This window comes from Cupressus sempervirens, chromosome 2 (genome assembly GCF_028749045.1).
Source record: "Cupressus sempervirens isolate cs-2001-9-10 chromosome 2, ASM2874904v1, whole genome shotgun sequence".
NCBI lineage: Eukaryota > Viridiplantae > Streptophyta > Pinopsida > Cupressales > Cupressaceae > Cupressus > Cupressus sempervirens.
Genome location: NC_143119.1, coordinates 759,214,041 through 759,228,480, shown reverse-complemented (window position 1 = coordinate 759,228,480; position 14,440 = coordinate 759,214,041). Strand labels below are relative to the sequence as shown.

Sequence of the window (14,440 nt, the reverse complement as noted above, 5' to 3'; positions counted from 1 at the left end):
AGCAAAATCTATCTTTAAAAAGACAGCCTTCTGATTAGACTTGCGAGCCCATTCCATGCCTTCCTAGACAGCAATAATGTTGTCAAGAATATATCTGGACTTGATGAAGCCAGTTTTCTTTGGCCGCACAATTAAAGGCAACATGTGCCTAATTTTGAGAGAGAGTGCCTTGGCAATAATCTTATAAGACACATTTAGAAGGGTAATGGGTTTCCAATTGCATATGTCCTTTGGATCACCAACTTTAGGTATGAATTTGATATTTCCTTTATTTATAATGGCTCCTAAGCTTTTAGAATGATAGGCTTCAAGATAAACATTGTGTAGACCAAAACCTGTATGCTCCCAGAGGTGTTTGTAAAATTCACATGGAAACCCATCACACCTAAGGGACTTGTCATTAGCCATGGAATAGACTGCCTCTTTAAGGTCTCAAAGGGAAAGAAGTTGCTCATAGAAAGCACATTGCTCAATTGCTAGGTGGATTTGAGTAATAGAGATACACTTTCTGAGAGCTTCCTCCTGAGCAATTGAATTTCCTTGTGAAGCAAACATGTTCTCATAGTGATGAACAAATGCTTGCAGGATGTCGGGGAGACTAGACAAAACAACAGTTCCTTGTTTGATCTTTTTAATCCCAACATTGGTATGACGGGCTCACAGAACCTGAAAAAACTCCTTTGAGGCTTTATCGCCAACCTCTAACCAGTGGAGACATGCTTTAATTTGGGCTCCTTTAGTAGCATATTTATCAACAATTTGTTTGTCATGGCGAAGCTTGGCAAGATGAATTTGTAAATCCACATCAAAGGGATTGAGGATGAGAGCCTCAGAGGTTATTTTGAGGGAAAGGGTGTTGACTTCATATGACTATTTTCTGAACATTGCCAATTGATGCCATAGATGCGTAGGAACCAAGCAATTATGGAATTGGCATCATTCCACCATTGAATCCATCCCCTTTGAGAATGCAGACATGGCTCCAAATTCTAAACATGTAGGATGTGTGAGATGGTGGAAGCATGCATCATCATAGACATGTTGAGGAAGAACTGAGACTTGACCACCTTCGAGACAACTGTTTGCCAAGAAATGACAAAATAAATGGGATAGTGGTCAAATAACATCACATCTGGTAGGGGAATGATAGGTAAATCTCGATCCTCAGAAAAAAAGAAAAAAGATTGTGCAGTGATCATAGCACGATCAAGACATTTTAAAATGTGGTCAGGGCCAACTCGAAAGTTGGACCAAGTGTGCCAAACCCCACTATCCTAGCAACGGTTGGTATTGGGATAAAAAAGGTCCAATATATTGTGCATGTAGTACCAGGCTTCTCTTTCCCTAGCTGTCCAACGAAAAGGTAGAATTTTGTCTTTGTTAGAGGCCACTTCAACCATATTGAAGTCCCCACACATGACCCAAGTAGCTGGAGGAAAATTGTCAGCCAGCCAGGCCCACATCTGGGATCTTTCCACAACAGCATTGGAAGCATAAACATTAATGACCCCAAAAGAATGATTGTTAATGGAAAGCAAGAACCAAATAATTCTATGCGTGGGGTCAGAACCGTGCGAAATAATAGTAGAATAAAGGTGAGGTGATAAGAGAGCAGCTACACCACCTCGGCTAGCTTTGAGTTGAGAGGAAAACATAACGCCATCCTGCCAAATGACGTGGCACGTCGAAGAAAGCATGAAACCAAAAATCTTAACTTCTTGCAGATAGAGAAAATCTAAATTGCCAAGTCTATGATGGGCATCCCGGACATAGTACTTTCTGGGGAGGTCTATGAGACCTCGAACATTCCATGATAGGAAGTTAATGAAAACTCTTCTATATCATCCTCGTCCTCAAGAGAGGAGTTGTTATTTTGCAAGAAGGTAGAAACTTGGTTGAAGTCAAACAAAAATACCTCTGAACTTACAGCCTGTTGTTTCACCTCTGGTACCTCTGCACATCTATGAGGACTATGAGAATGTCGTGTTGCTGGTGGCACTATGGAAGAAGTAGCAAGAGGAGTATGAACCCTAGCCAAGGCAGAAGCCTTAGCGGCCACCTTTATCCCCTACGTACCAGCAGGGTCTGAAACTTGTGAAACCCCCAAAGTAGGTTCTCTGAAAGCTGCTTGCATCCCTACATTGGTTGGAATTGACATTCCTGTGGGGATAGGAGGAACCGCTGTGACTGCCGCATAAGATTGCTTGGGGGACAAGGGATTGAAGGTAACCTTGCCCTTGCGCCCAACAGTAACCCATTCTTCCTTTTTTCCTTCGGCCTGTTTGGCAGGCGCTTCTTTAGGTGTGGACTTGACCCTAGGCGTAGCCAAAGGGCAATCCTTGATCTTGTGTTCCATGGACTAGCACCTATAACAGGTGTTGGGGAGGTTCAAGTAAAGCACCTTCTGGGAGAAGGTTTGAGCCCCAATCTAGATTTCCATAGAATCCTTAAGATCCTTGGAAAGATCAACCTCGATGCAAAAACGTCGCTATGAGTGAGCATTAAAAAAATTCTCAAGCTCCTTGATGACAATTTTTCCAAGGACTTTGGCAATTGACTCAATGAAAGACTAGCATGGCAGGGGTAGACCTGGGAACTCAACCCACACATGAACCCTAAGCTTTTTATCATCTGAGACTATGAAGTCTCGTGACCATTTTTGAAAAGCAAGCAGAGAAGAACACATAGACCAAGGTCTGTTGTTAAAGATCGCATCTGCTTGCAACAGGGTAGCAAAGTGAAAAAAAAAAAAAACCTTTGGTAAGATTTTGCATAGAATCAAGGTGGAGTCCATGAGGAGTCCAACTCTTGTTAACCCATTCTCAGAGCATAGCTTCAAGAGGAGTCCTACCCACAAAATAACCTATCAAGGTATATTGTTCTAACTGGTCACATGCAACATCAAATTCTTGCAAAGGAAGGATAATGTCAGGATTACCTCATGAAAAACCTTCGGGACAAATTTGCAAGGGCGTTTGTTTTGTGGTGGCACCATGGTAGTTTGAAGCAGCAGCCTGAACACTAGAAACAACTGGTTCACTGTTGGCCAAAGCTTTTATATCCTAGCCTAAAAGCTTCCGCAGTAAATGCGATGTGACAAGTGGTGAGTACAGAAAGGAAGCTCAGACGAAGAGCCGTACATAAGAAAATTGGAAGTTCGCATGAAACAAGAAACCCTAGCAGAACACTCAAAATCCTCACAACTCGTAAATACATTTATAACTAAATTAGTTAATTTTGACTATTTAATACTTTTAAATATGATGTTTAAACCAACCACAAATCTTGTTGATATGTTATCCAATAATATCATCAAGCTTTTACTATTTGATCACATTCGTAGATATCAAAGCTAGCACGATTCATGATAAATTGTTATAAGTCTGGAGATGTTGAATGTTGGGAGGACTCTACAATGTTGCCGCCAAATGAAATGAAATAATTGTAAAATGTGCATCAAATAATTATTCATACCTTCCTCAGTATTATTGAAGAATTCTTCCATAGTCTCACACAAAACATAAATCTATATATTTAAAATTCCTCCTGTTAAGCACTAGTTGGACTCAAGAAAATATTTCTTCTCCTATTAATTAGAAAATTCATTGTGGACAAAAGTTTATTTACATATATATTAAGCACATAAGTATAGTGGAGGCCTAGTTGGACTCAAGAAAATATTTCTTCTCCTATTAATTAGAAAATTCATTGTGCACAAAAGTTTATTTACATATATATTAAGCACATAAGTATGGTGGAGGCCTACTAAGATTGTACTTTGAGTTTACGATTGTACTTTGAGTTGACTTGTATGAAGAAAACTACATCAATCTACAAAAGATAGAGTAGAAAGATTTGGGACATATTTAGTTCGAAACCTTATTCATTACCAAACTTTAAGAATTTGTCTGAAAAAGTGAAGATAAATGTGAGGTCTATGTTTAGTTTCATTAGGGCTTTTAGACACGTGAGGTTATGTTCTACAAACAAAAGATGCATTTTCATCTTTTGAAGCCTGTGATAATTTTAACAAAGGCATAGCTATTCCTAAATAAGGATACATGGTTCTATATATATGAGAAGTTTTAGTATCGAAACAATTATAGGCAAAAATAAATTCTTTAATTAATAAAAATAGCATAATTGAAATAAGGGATTGAAGTCATAGTCTTTATCATGGAGATTTGATTTGATGTCACTAAGGTCTTTTATGATTATCTTGTAAAAAGGTTCGTTTAGAAGTGTCATATGAATATTTGTGATTGGGTTCTTTGTGATTGTATTACTTTATCTTGTATTACTTTTGGAGGGAAAGTCTAACATAGGCTGGTGGCACTAGAGGATGGATAAATTTCTATCATCTCAAGTCAGCGTCTTATTTTAAGATGTGTTCTACATAAGAAAAAAATTTTGGTAGTTTTTCTATTAGGTTTTCATTTTGTTTTTATTATTGATAATGATAAATATGAAGAGTGTATACATTGTGAAGGTTATACTTTGCAAATAAAGTTTGGGATGTAGTGTTGAGCTGAATATGGATTGTTTTCCAACAAGCTTTAGAGAATATGATCAAGATGTATACTCCTTCATCGTTATTAGACAATGATGGGGTTTTTTCATGTCTCTTAGTAATAATTGTTGAATAATTCAAGACTATGATTCAAGAGTTTCGGATTGGGGCTTTTTAAAAATAGCTCAAAGGTACAACTTTACAAGCATCAAGATTCTATCCCCATGGAGCCTCACTTGGCTCAATATTTGCTTCTTTGGAAAAATATTTTATCAAAATATATATTCATGATATGTAATCAATATGTTTATTTATGTAAGCCTTACGGGAAGTCCCTACGACAAAGTGGATCTGATGTTTTTTGGGGTCAGTGTATTGGGGAAAAGAGAGGGGAGGCGAGATGCTGGGGGAGGTGGAAGAATGTTGGCATGATAATACATTTAAAGTGTAGGTACTTGCAATTATAGAATAACTGATATAATATAATTGTTGGTAATTGATGTCTATAGCTCATACATGTTATGTACATGTCTTCTTCATGTGTTATCATATAATATTAAGTATTCACTATTCATTCACACCTTCACACTCTTGACTATTCTAACTTTTCTCTTTCTATGTATGATCATTTCTTTTGAATTTGGTTTTACTCTAAGGAAGTGGAATCTAAATTGTATCGTTTTTCCTCTCCCTCATATGCCAATGGCCTCTTCAATTCATCTTCTTTGTGCCATGTACCAATTGCATTTATTTGAAAGATTTTAACTATTAAATTATTTTGTACATATTATGTTATAATAGTATTTCACGAGACAAATTATCTTTGAGTTCATCTATATTTCCACATTTTTTATCATTTATATATAGAGACGAGGGGAGGGAAAAATATCCACTACTTACAAAGAATATGCCCAAACAAGGGACCAATTTGCAAGGCTCTTCATGAGGCTTGACGATGAACCTTTGTGCACATATTTAAAGATTTACTGGATAGGACAAAATGTGCACATCCAGGTCAACAACACCATTCATAATAGTACATTTGCCCTTAAGTTCTATCATGGTTGCACTAAAATGATTGAAATATCACAAAATTAGCTATTGGTTTTGAGTTCAAAGAATAGGTTAGTGATAGAATTATGAAGAATATAATACATGTGTGAATTGATGGATGACCAATCCTATTTCAATTCTCCATGTTTTACATAATTATCAATTAGAACAATTGTAACTCTTTATTATAAGAAAATCTATTTTAAAAACATTTTCTATCACAATTCATAGCCATGATGAAACTTTTGAAAATGAGAAACAAAAGCCATCAAAAACACCAAATGCAGCAGAATCAAAATTAGAAAATAAAACAATAAAAATATTTATAACATTCTTAATTTAATAAAAAAAATACAAGTATATTATAAATATAATATATATAATAATATTATTTAATAAATATGTATATTTATTTTTAATAAATTGTCACAATTTTCATGATAGATCATTGGGGTTAATCTAATATATCAATTTAAAAAACACACAAAATTGAATTAGAAAATACTTGTTATTAAATTTTTCCTCTTCAAGATGATGGATCTGTGAGTGTGATTAAATTTTTTTATCGAAATTCTACAGATAATTGAACTAAAAAACTTATTTGTATTAGATATCCCTGATTTTAAAGGATTCTGAACCTTCAAAAACAGCTTTATAAACAACTAGAAAAGATCAAACAACTTACACACCAGCCAATTTACAACAAGGAACCGAAATAGACCGTTTAAAAAAGTACCAAATTTGTCTTTCTTACTATTTTGCAAAGGGATCAGCACCACCAAAATGAAATTTACTTTTATTGGGCTTCTTCATATATTTTAGTAGAGACCCCATTCATGGTTTACGACTGTGAACCCTCCATCCACCACAAGATTATGGCCGCTCACAAACTTAGCTTCTTCACTGGCCAAATACAAAGCAGCCTCTGCAATATCACGTGTCTTAAGAGTATGGTTCTTCAATTTGGATATGCTGTTACAAAATGCCACCCACTCCACCTCGCTCTCTTCTACATTCTTCGTATTCTTCCCAGAGTATTCCAATGTGAAAGGCGATGCAAAGCCAGATGGAGAAACACAATTCACTCTGATGCCATATTTTCCCATCTCAGCCGCACCTTGCTTGGTAAGACCAATGACTGCATGCTTAGAAGCTGTGTATGAATATGAAGCCGTTCCACCAAATATCCCTGCAATGCTCGCTGTAGAAATTATGCTGCCCTCTTTGTTTGGGATCATAACTCGGCTTGCATGTTTGATTCCATGCATTACTCCTTTTAGGTTTACATTCATCACTCGCTGAAACTCCTCCATGTCACACTCCGCGGCCTTAATTGTTTTCTTATCAATGATTCCTGCATTGTTTAACATTATGTCCAGTTTGCCATGTTTTTTCATGGCCAAGTCCACAGCTGCACTTACATCTTCATCTTTGCTCACATCACAATGGATGTATGTTACATCTGAGGAAAATGTCTGCTCTACCCTTTTAACAATGTCAGCCAAAATGACTTTAGCTCCGTGTTTTGTAAAGAGCCCAACTGCAGCTTCTCCTACTCCTGATGCGCCGCCTGTGATTATTGCAACCTTTCCTTCTAATCTGTTTATATAATCAGTTTATAATCAGCTTTGAAAAATGTAGCTAAAGACACTTCCATTCTCTCTCTTATTAATGTTGTATGCATGTTTAATAATTCAGTAGAGTTTCAATGTCAATTATCATAAATTGCCAAGTATAGCCAAAACGAGGCCAGTAAGTTCAAAGGGATTGTTATATGCTGCTTCCAAGCAAAGCTAAAAATGTAATGAATAATCAGAAAAGTACATATAACTAATTAAAATTTAATGGAGGGGTTTTAGTAATTCAGCATACTAATTCGGTGCTTTGAAATTTCATATCCCTTTTATTTCTTATAGAAATTTCTTACTTATAACTAAGGTTTTAATGTCATATTATTAAATATGATTTCACGTTGGGGTATATCTTTTGTTGAGGTATCTAAATCAATCCAGAAAAAAATGAGACCAATAATGCTGCATTAAGGACACCCATTGTTAATTTAAGAGAGTAATTGAGAACACACAAATAAAGACAAAAAACAGGACTTATCGTGGTTCAAACTTGTAGCTACGTCTACACAGAGAACAGGGCTAATTATTTATTCAGTCATTGCAGCTTACAACTTACATACGTAAGGTTTTGCTCTTATATTTATACAATAGTCTTCAACAGAAGGTGCGGGTCAAACAAGAAATAAGAAGATGAAATGAAGAGTTGGACTTCACATCCAACACCCATACTTGTGCAGATGATGAGATATCACACAATTGTTTGCTTAAAGGGACAAGTTTGGTTCAGTTATAGATACTGATTATTATCTAGTAAAATGAAATTTAAAGTCACAACTATTGATATAATATTGTAAAATAATATTGGATATCAAATCAACGAATATAAATATCAAATTAATAACTACCATGTCAATCATTAGAATGCTTTTAAATACTAGATCTTATCTCCTATATGTTTTAAACTTACAAACTAAAGTTTTATTCAAGAATAAATACTTCAATTTTAATCATTTGATAAGATTTATCAAAGTGGTATAATCATAGCTCAAAACATTAAGCTTTGATGTAGAACAGACCAAAAGTAAAAATGCCTTGCTCTACTTGAAGTTTTCAAGTTGAAATACGCTTCCATTCTAATTGTAATTAAAGGCTGATTCTGAGTATATTATGTCGAATAATTGTAACAATTGTTACCAACATGACCTTTTTATAGGGGCAAAGGCAGCATGAGGTTCCATGTATAAAAGAAACCCCCTGCTCCAAGCAGTATAAAAAAAAAATACATATATATTTATAACTGAATATATACATAAGCACCTGTTGTATGCTACAATTGATGCTATCATATATAAATATATGGGCAATTATAAACAATATGAAACATTGGAGTTAAAAATAACGAGATAATTATCATCACGATCACCATGGCAGAAATCATATAGAAATTTCAATTATTTATAAATATCATATATATATATATATATAGAAATTTCAATTATTTATAAATCTTAGAAATGATATGAAATCAAGAAATCAGTATAAATTAATTATCATAAATGGTCCAAGAATTAAGATTGGAGAAAGTAAATTGATTTGATTATTTAATAATTGTTAAATGTGTATCTGGGTGTGATTGGGTTTCAATTTTTTACCATCAACGTTTGAGATCATACCCAATGATGATTGTGTTCCAGTTTTTACCATCAAGGTTTAGGATCTTACTCAATCACACACACATAAACATTTTGGATATTTCATATATTGTAAAAATATGCTTACTTTATTTAATACTTTTTAATATAAGAATTAAGTTTAAATGTACAGCCTTCTCTTAAAAATAAAATTATAATAAGAGAATTGAAAACAACATTAAAGAAATCACCTTCTACTTAGATTAGTTGCTACTACCGCCATAGACATCCTTGAGGAAACTAAAAATTGGTATGCCTTGCAAAATAGCTCACAAAAAAAAACAGATTTAGAAGTTTCAATGTGATACACAATACACAATAGAGAAACGCTTTTATTTAAAAATAAATGCAAATTGTTTTTTTTTTCATAGGATAATTTTTACTTTGTCAAAGTTGTGTTGTTTTATTCTAATGTATTTGTTTGACCCCCTTCTATTTGGTTTTTTCACCAAACATGAGTTTGCTAAAGTTTTAGACTTTATATTTTAAAATTTATTTAAGAGAAGATTTTTTTTTTTCTCATTGATTAAGAATTAATTTTTTGGGGATAAAATCTATTTTCTTAAATTGAAAAAAATTGAAAAAAAACAAAAATAAGAATCTAATTATGCTCACCTTATAACTAAAATGCAAGAGATAAAAATACAATTAATGTTCTTGTCAGATTTGATTTGATATTTTAATTTAACAAAACAAATCCTTTCTTGTGACATCACATAGAATTAATTACGCTGAAATAATGTACAGCCTCATTAATGCTTTGGATAGATCCAAATTAGTTGGGTTCTTTTAATTACGCTGAAATAATGTACAGCCTCATTAATGCTTTGGATAGATCCAAATTAGCTGGGTTCTTTGCATGGTTGGTTCAGATGTGTAACTTTTGAACAGTTGACATTTTGGGGCAAAAGCACTTGATTACCATTGAAGCTTCTTTGTCCTCACACGTAGATATTTTGCTGATGTCAACCATTAAATCGATGGAGGTTGTAAATAACCACGTCAATTTTGCTGATGGGTTAGATTTTTTACTGATTGAATTATCCAGATCACTAATTGCAAATAGAAGAATGACTAAATTTTTCACAAATAGCTTAAGATGCCCGAGTAAATGAATGTACTTAACACCTAACATTTGACATTTGCAAATAGAAGAATGACTAAATTTTTCACAAATAGCTTAAGATGCCTGAGTAAATGAATGCCTAACATTTGACATTTGGATTAATAGCTTAAGATAATTAAAAGAATTTTCTTTTAACAAACTTTAGAGGATTTATTTATCAGGAGAAAAATTTAGTTTTTCACCTTTAATTTGTTTATAATTTTTAACATGTCCTATAGAAGGAACTAATTGTTCAAGGCATATTTCTACAATATTTTAAAAAAGTATTACTATCTTATTCTTAAAAAATATTATAAAAATTTAATTAATTAATTTATGTTATATGTTGATTTTTTTAGTAATTAAAAATGTTTTAACTGTAAAACAAAGTCTGACTTTTTACTTTAAAGCGTATTTTTATTATAGAATTTTAAACTATACAATTAAATATAAAAATTATCTTTAAAAATGGTTCTATTATAAAACATTAAATATTTGAAATTTCCTTCTTTAATATATATATATTTTCAAATGATTCAATATTTGAAAGTATTTAATTATTTTAAATCATTTTTATTTTACACTTCATAAGAATCTTTTTATTTTTTGTTAGTATTGTCATTTCAAACTCTCCACCTCATACTCCCAACACTTCCAATTTATGAAAAGAGATGCTTGTACAAGTTTAAAATTCAAAATAAAATTTTTAAATTATTTAAAATTTTAAAATCATAATTTTTTTAAAGATTAATAGTTAGATTTTATCTAAAAATAAGGTTAAGACATAATTAAAAGCTTAACTAAAAAAATTCTTGTGATATTACTATCATTATTCAATTGTGTAATTTTTTAGTCAAACTTATTGATCCATGTTTCATGAGTAGTGGTTCCTTCTCTTCCAAAAAGCAGGGACTATTGCTCATCAAGAGCTCTTGTCTAAATTGTTTTTTATTTTATTTAGGTTGGGGTGACTGTGATAAATGTAAATTGAATTGATATATTAAATGTAAACTGAATTTTACTTTAAAATGTGTTTTAAATTATACACATGACAAAAAATAAAATGAAGTTGTGCATTTCAATTAAAAACAACTAAATTTATAGAGAGTAAATCAAGAAAAGAGATGGTGACCTATGTTGTGCGAAATATTCGAAACCCTCAATGTTGGAAAACCCAACCCTATGTTGGGAATATTAATTTCTTGTAATTGTCCACCGTTAGCAGCCCACACTCTAGTTGACTGTAGTAATTGCTCACCTCCCACTCTCAGTCAGTAGCAGATAATGAGTCATCTCAGCCATTCCAACGACAACATAGCCACCCATATTTAATTATATGCAATATTATAATATATTATAACATGTGTAATAAGTTTGGTTTGTATTCTAGAGAGTTCTCAGACCTCTGTAAATAGAGGCTTATGCAATGTATTTTAGCAAGGCAATAAGGCAATGAAATGTATTATATCTACTATAGCAGTGAATGAGGTCTTTAATGTTTTCTTTATTGCAGATCATAAGCTTCTAAAGTTGGAGATTAGTGGCTGCGAAGATCTAGAGAAGAAAAGATGCCAGTTTAATGTTTGGGAGAATGTATGAGCTGATTTTATGGAGTGAAGTATAATGAGTAAAAAATTTGTTAAAAGGGGAAAATAAAAATTATGTTGTTGTTTGTTTAAGCTATATGTCATTGGCTTAGACGTGTTTGGTGAATTTTCTTTGTAAAGAAAAGTTTAAAATTGTTAGATGTAGTTGTAACTGTGTGTATTAATATGGCTTCAAGAAGTAGTATAGCTCAACCACAAATTCCAATATTTTCTGGTAAAGATAATGAATTTTGGGCTATAAAAATGAAAACATTATTTTGTTCTCAAGGGATATGGGATCTTATTGATAAGGGTTTTATTGAACCACAAGATGAGTCTACATTATCACAAGATGAAAAGGATAAATTACAAGATAACAAGAAAAAGGATGCTAAAGCGTTGTTTCTAATTCAACAATCTTTAGATGAATCAATTTTTCCTAAGGTTTCTATAGCTAAAAAGTCTACAATTGCATCGGATATTTTAAAAACAACATATCAAGGGACATCAAAAGTTAAGATTCCTAAATTGCAAACTTTAAGGCATGATTTTGAAAATTTGCATATGAAGGATTCAAACTCAGTTGATCAATTTCCAAATCAAATAATGAATGTGGTTAATCAGATTAGATCATATGGTGATGATTTGATAGATCAAAAAGTTGTTAATTTAAGATACTTCGTAGTTTGCCTAGAAAATCTGATGCCATTGTTGTTGCCATTGAAGAATCTAAGGATTTGACAATACTCTCTATTGATGAGTTAATGGGTTCACTATTATCTCATGAATCAAGAATGAATAGAAATAACAATTCTTCTTTAGAGAATGCTTTTAGATCACAGGTATCTTTTGGCAGAGGAAGAGGAAGATCAAACTACAGAGGAAGAGGAAGAGGTAGAAGCATAGATGGATGTGGAAGTCCAAATCAAGAAGAAAGAACAAATCAATCCATTCAGAGTTTGAATAGAGGATGTGGCAGAAGTTCATTCCAACACCCATCATCAAGGTTTGAAAAATCTCGAATTTAGTGTCATTATTGTAAGAGATTTGGTCATATTGAAAGTGAATGCAGAAATAAATAAGAGGATATTGAAAAAAATGGTACTAATTACTCAAATGTATCTGATAAAAATTCAGGAAGTTTATTCATAACTAGTTCTAGTGATATATGGTTCCTAGATAGCGGATGTAGTGACCATATGACTGGAAATAAAGATTATTTTGCTAGCTTGGATGTTTCTATAAAATCTGAAGTAAAGCTAGGAAATGACAGTAAAGTCTTTGTAATGGGAAAAGGTGTTATAAATGTCTCGATAAAAAACGGAGGAAAAAGATATATTCTTGATGTGTATTTTGTGCCTAGATTAAAACATAATCTCATGAGTGTTGGTCAGCTAGTACAAAAGGGTTACAAAGTTTCTTTTAATAATGATGTTTGCACAATCTTGAATAGAAATCCTAGTGGCAAGTTAATTGCAAGGATCAACATGACACAAAATCAAATGTTTCCCCTCCAAATTCATTGCATTCAAGGAGGAAAAGAAGTTAGTTTCAAGACAGTATTCTCAAATCAGTCATGGCTATGGCATTTGAGGTATGGTCATCTTCATTTTGATGCTTTGAGCTTGTTACAAAAGAAAAATATGGTGAAAGGATTGCCTCAAATAGTGCAACCACCAAGTTCATGTGAAAGTTGTATATTGGCAAAACAACATAAAGAAAGCTTCCCAGTAGGAGGTTCATATAAAGCAAGAGCACCATTGGAATTAGTTCACACTGATATATGTGGACCTATGCAAACTCCATCTTTAGGAGGAAATATATATTTCGTAACATTTATTGATGATTTTAGCATGAAGACTTGGATATACTTTCTCAAACAAAAGAGTGAAGCTTTTGAAAAATTCAAGGATTTTAAAACTTTGGTTGAAAAAAAAGTGGTCCCTACATCAAGGTATTATGATCTGATAGAGGTGGTGAATTCAGTTTTAACGAGTTTCTAGAATTTTGTAGATTTCATGGAATTAAGTAGTTTACCACAAGGTGCACACCACAAAAAAATGATGTTGTAGAGAGGAAGAACATAATCATACTAGAAATAGCAAGGAGCATGTTGAAGGCAAAAAATCTATCCAATGAGTTTTGGGCAGAAGTAGTAGCATGTGTTGTATACATCTTAAATAGGAGTCCTACAAAGAGTGTTAATAACACAATTCCACAAGAAGTATGGAATGGGAAGAAACATAATGTATCACATTTTAGAGTTTTTGGATGTGTTGCTTATTCATTGGTGCCATTTGAATTTAGAAGAAAATTGGATGATAAAAGTGAAAAATGTATCTTTATTGGTTACAATGAAGCATCAAAAGCTTATAGATTGTATAACCCTGTTTCAAAGAAATTGATCATTAGCAGGGATGTTAAATTTGAAGAAGAAGATTCATGGCATCGAAATGATAACAAACAAGTTACAAGAGGAGCACTGATATTACAAAGTGATGATGAATTGAAGGAACAAGAGACTCTATCACAACCAATCCTCCACCAAGGGACTTTGTGCAAGGAGCCTAACCTTCTGCTTAGATTAAAGAAATCACCTTCTGCTTAGATTAGCTGCTACTACCGCCATAGACATCCTTGAGGAAACTAAAAATTGGTATGCCTTGCAAAATAGCTCAGAAAAAAAAACAGATTTAGAAGTTTCAATGTGATACACAATACACAATAGAGAAACGCTTTTATTTAAAAATAAATGCAAAATGCCTCAATACAAGAAAAAAAAATCAAACATCACACGTTCTTTGTACTTTTGGCTATAGTATTCCAAGTCCAAGTTTCGAGAATTTTTAAATGAAGATAAGGCCAAATACATTTAACACGTTTCAACTTTAGAAAGGTAATAATTATATGCACTGGTCTTGAGA

General features: G+C 32.8%; 1 protein-coding gene across 1 annotated transcript in view; it reads right to left on the bottom strand.

Annotated features, from left to right (window-relative positions):
• The window catches only part of LOC149575644 (borneol dehydrogenase, mitochondrial-like), a 60,875-nt gene extending 46,730 nt beyond the window's left edge, over nt 1-14,145 (bottom strand). Inside the window, exons 1-2 of the mRNA XM_089815408.1 lie at nt 14,114-14,145; nt 6,681-7,162 (exon numbers count right to left, since the gene is read on the bottom strand). Coding sequence (XP_089671534.1) covers nt 6,681-7,162; nt 14,114-14,145 — 514 coding nt within the window. The remainder of the gene's footprint in view (nt 1-6,680; nt 7,163-14,113) is intronic.
• Nucleotides 14,146-14,440: the final 295 nt, after the last annotated feature.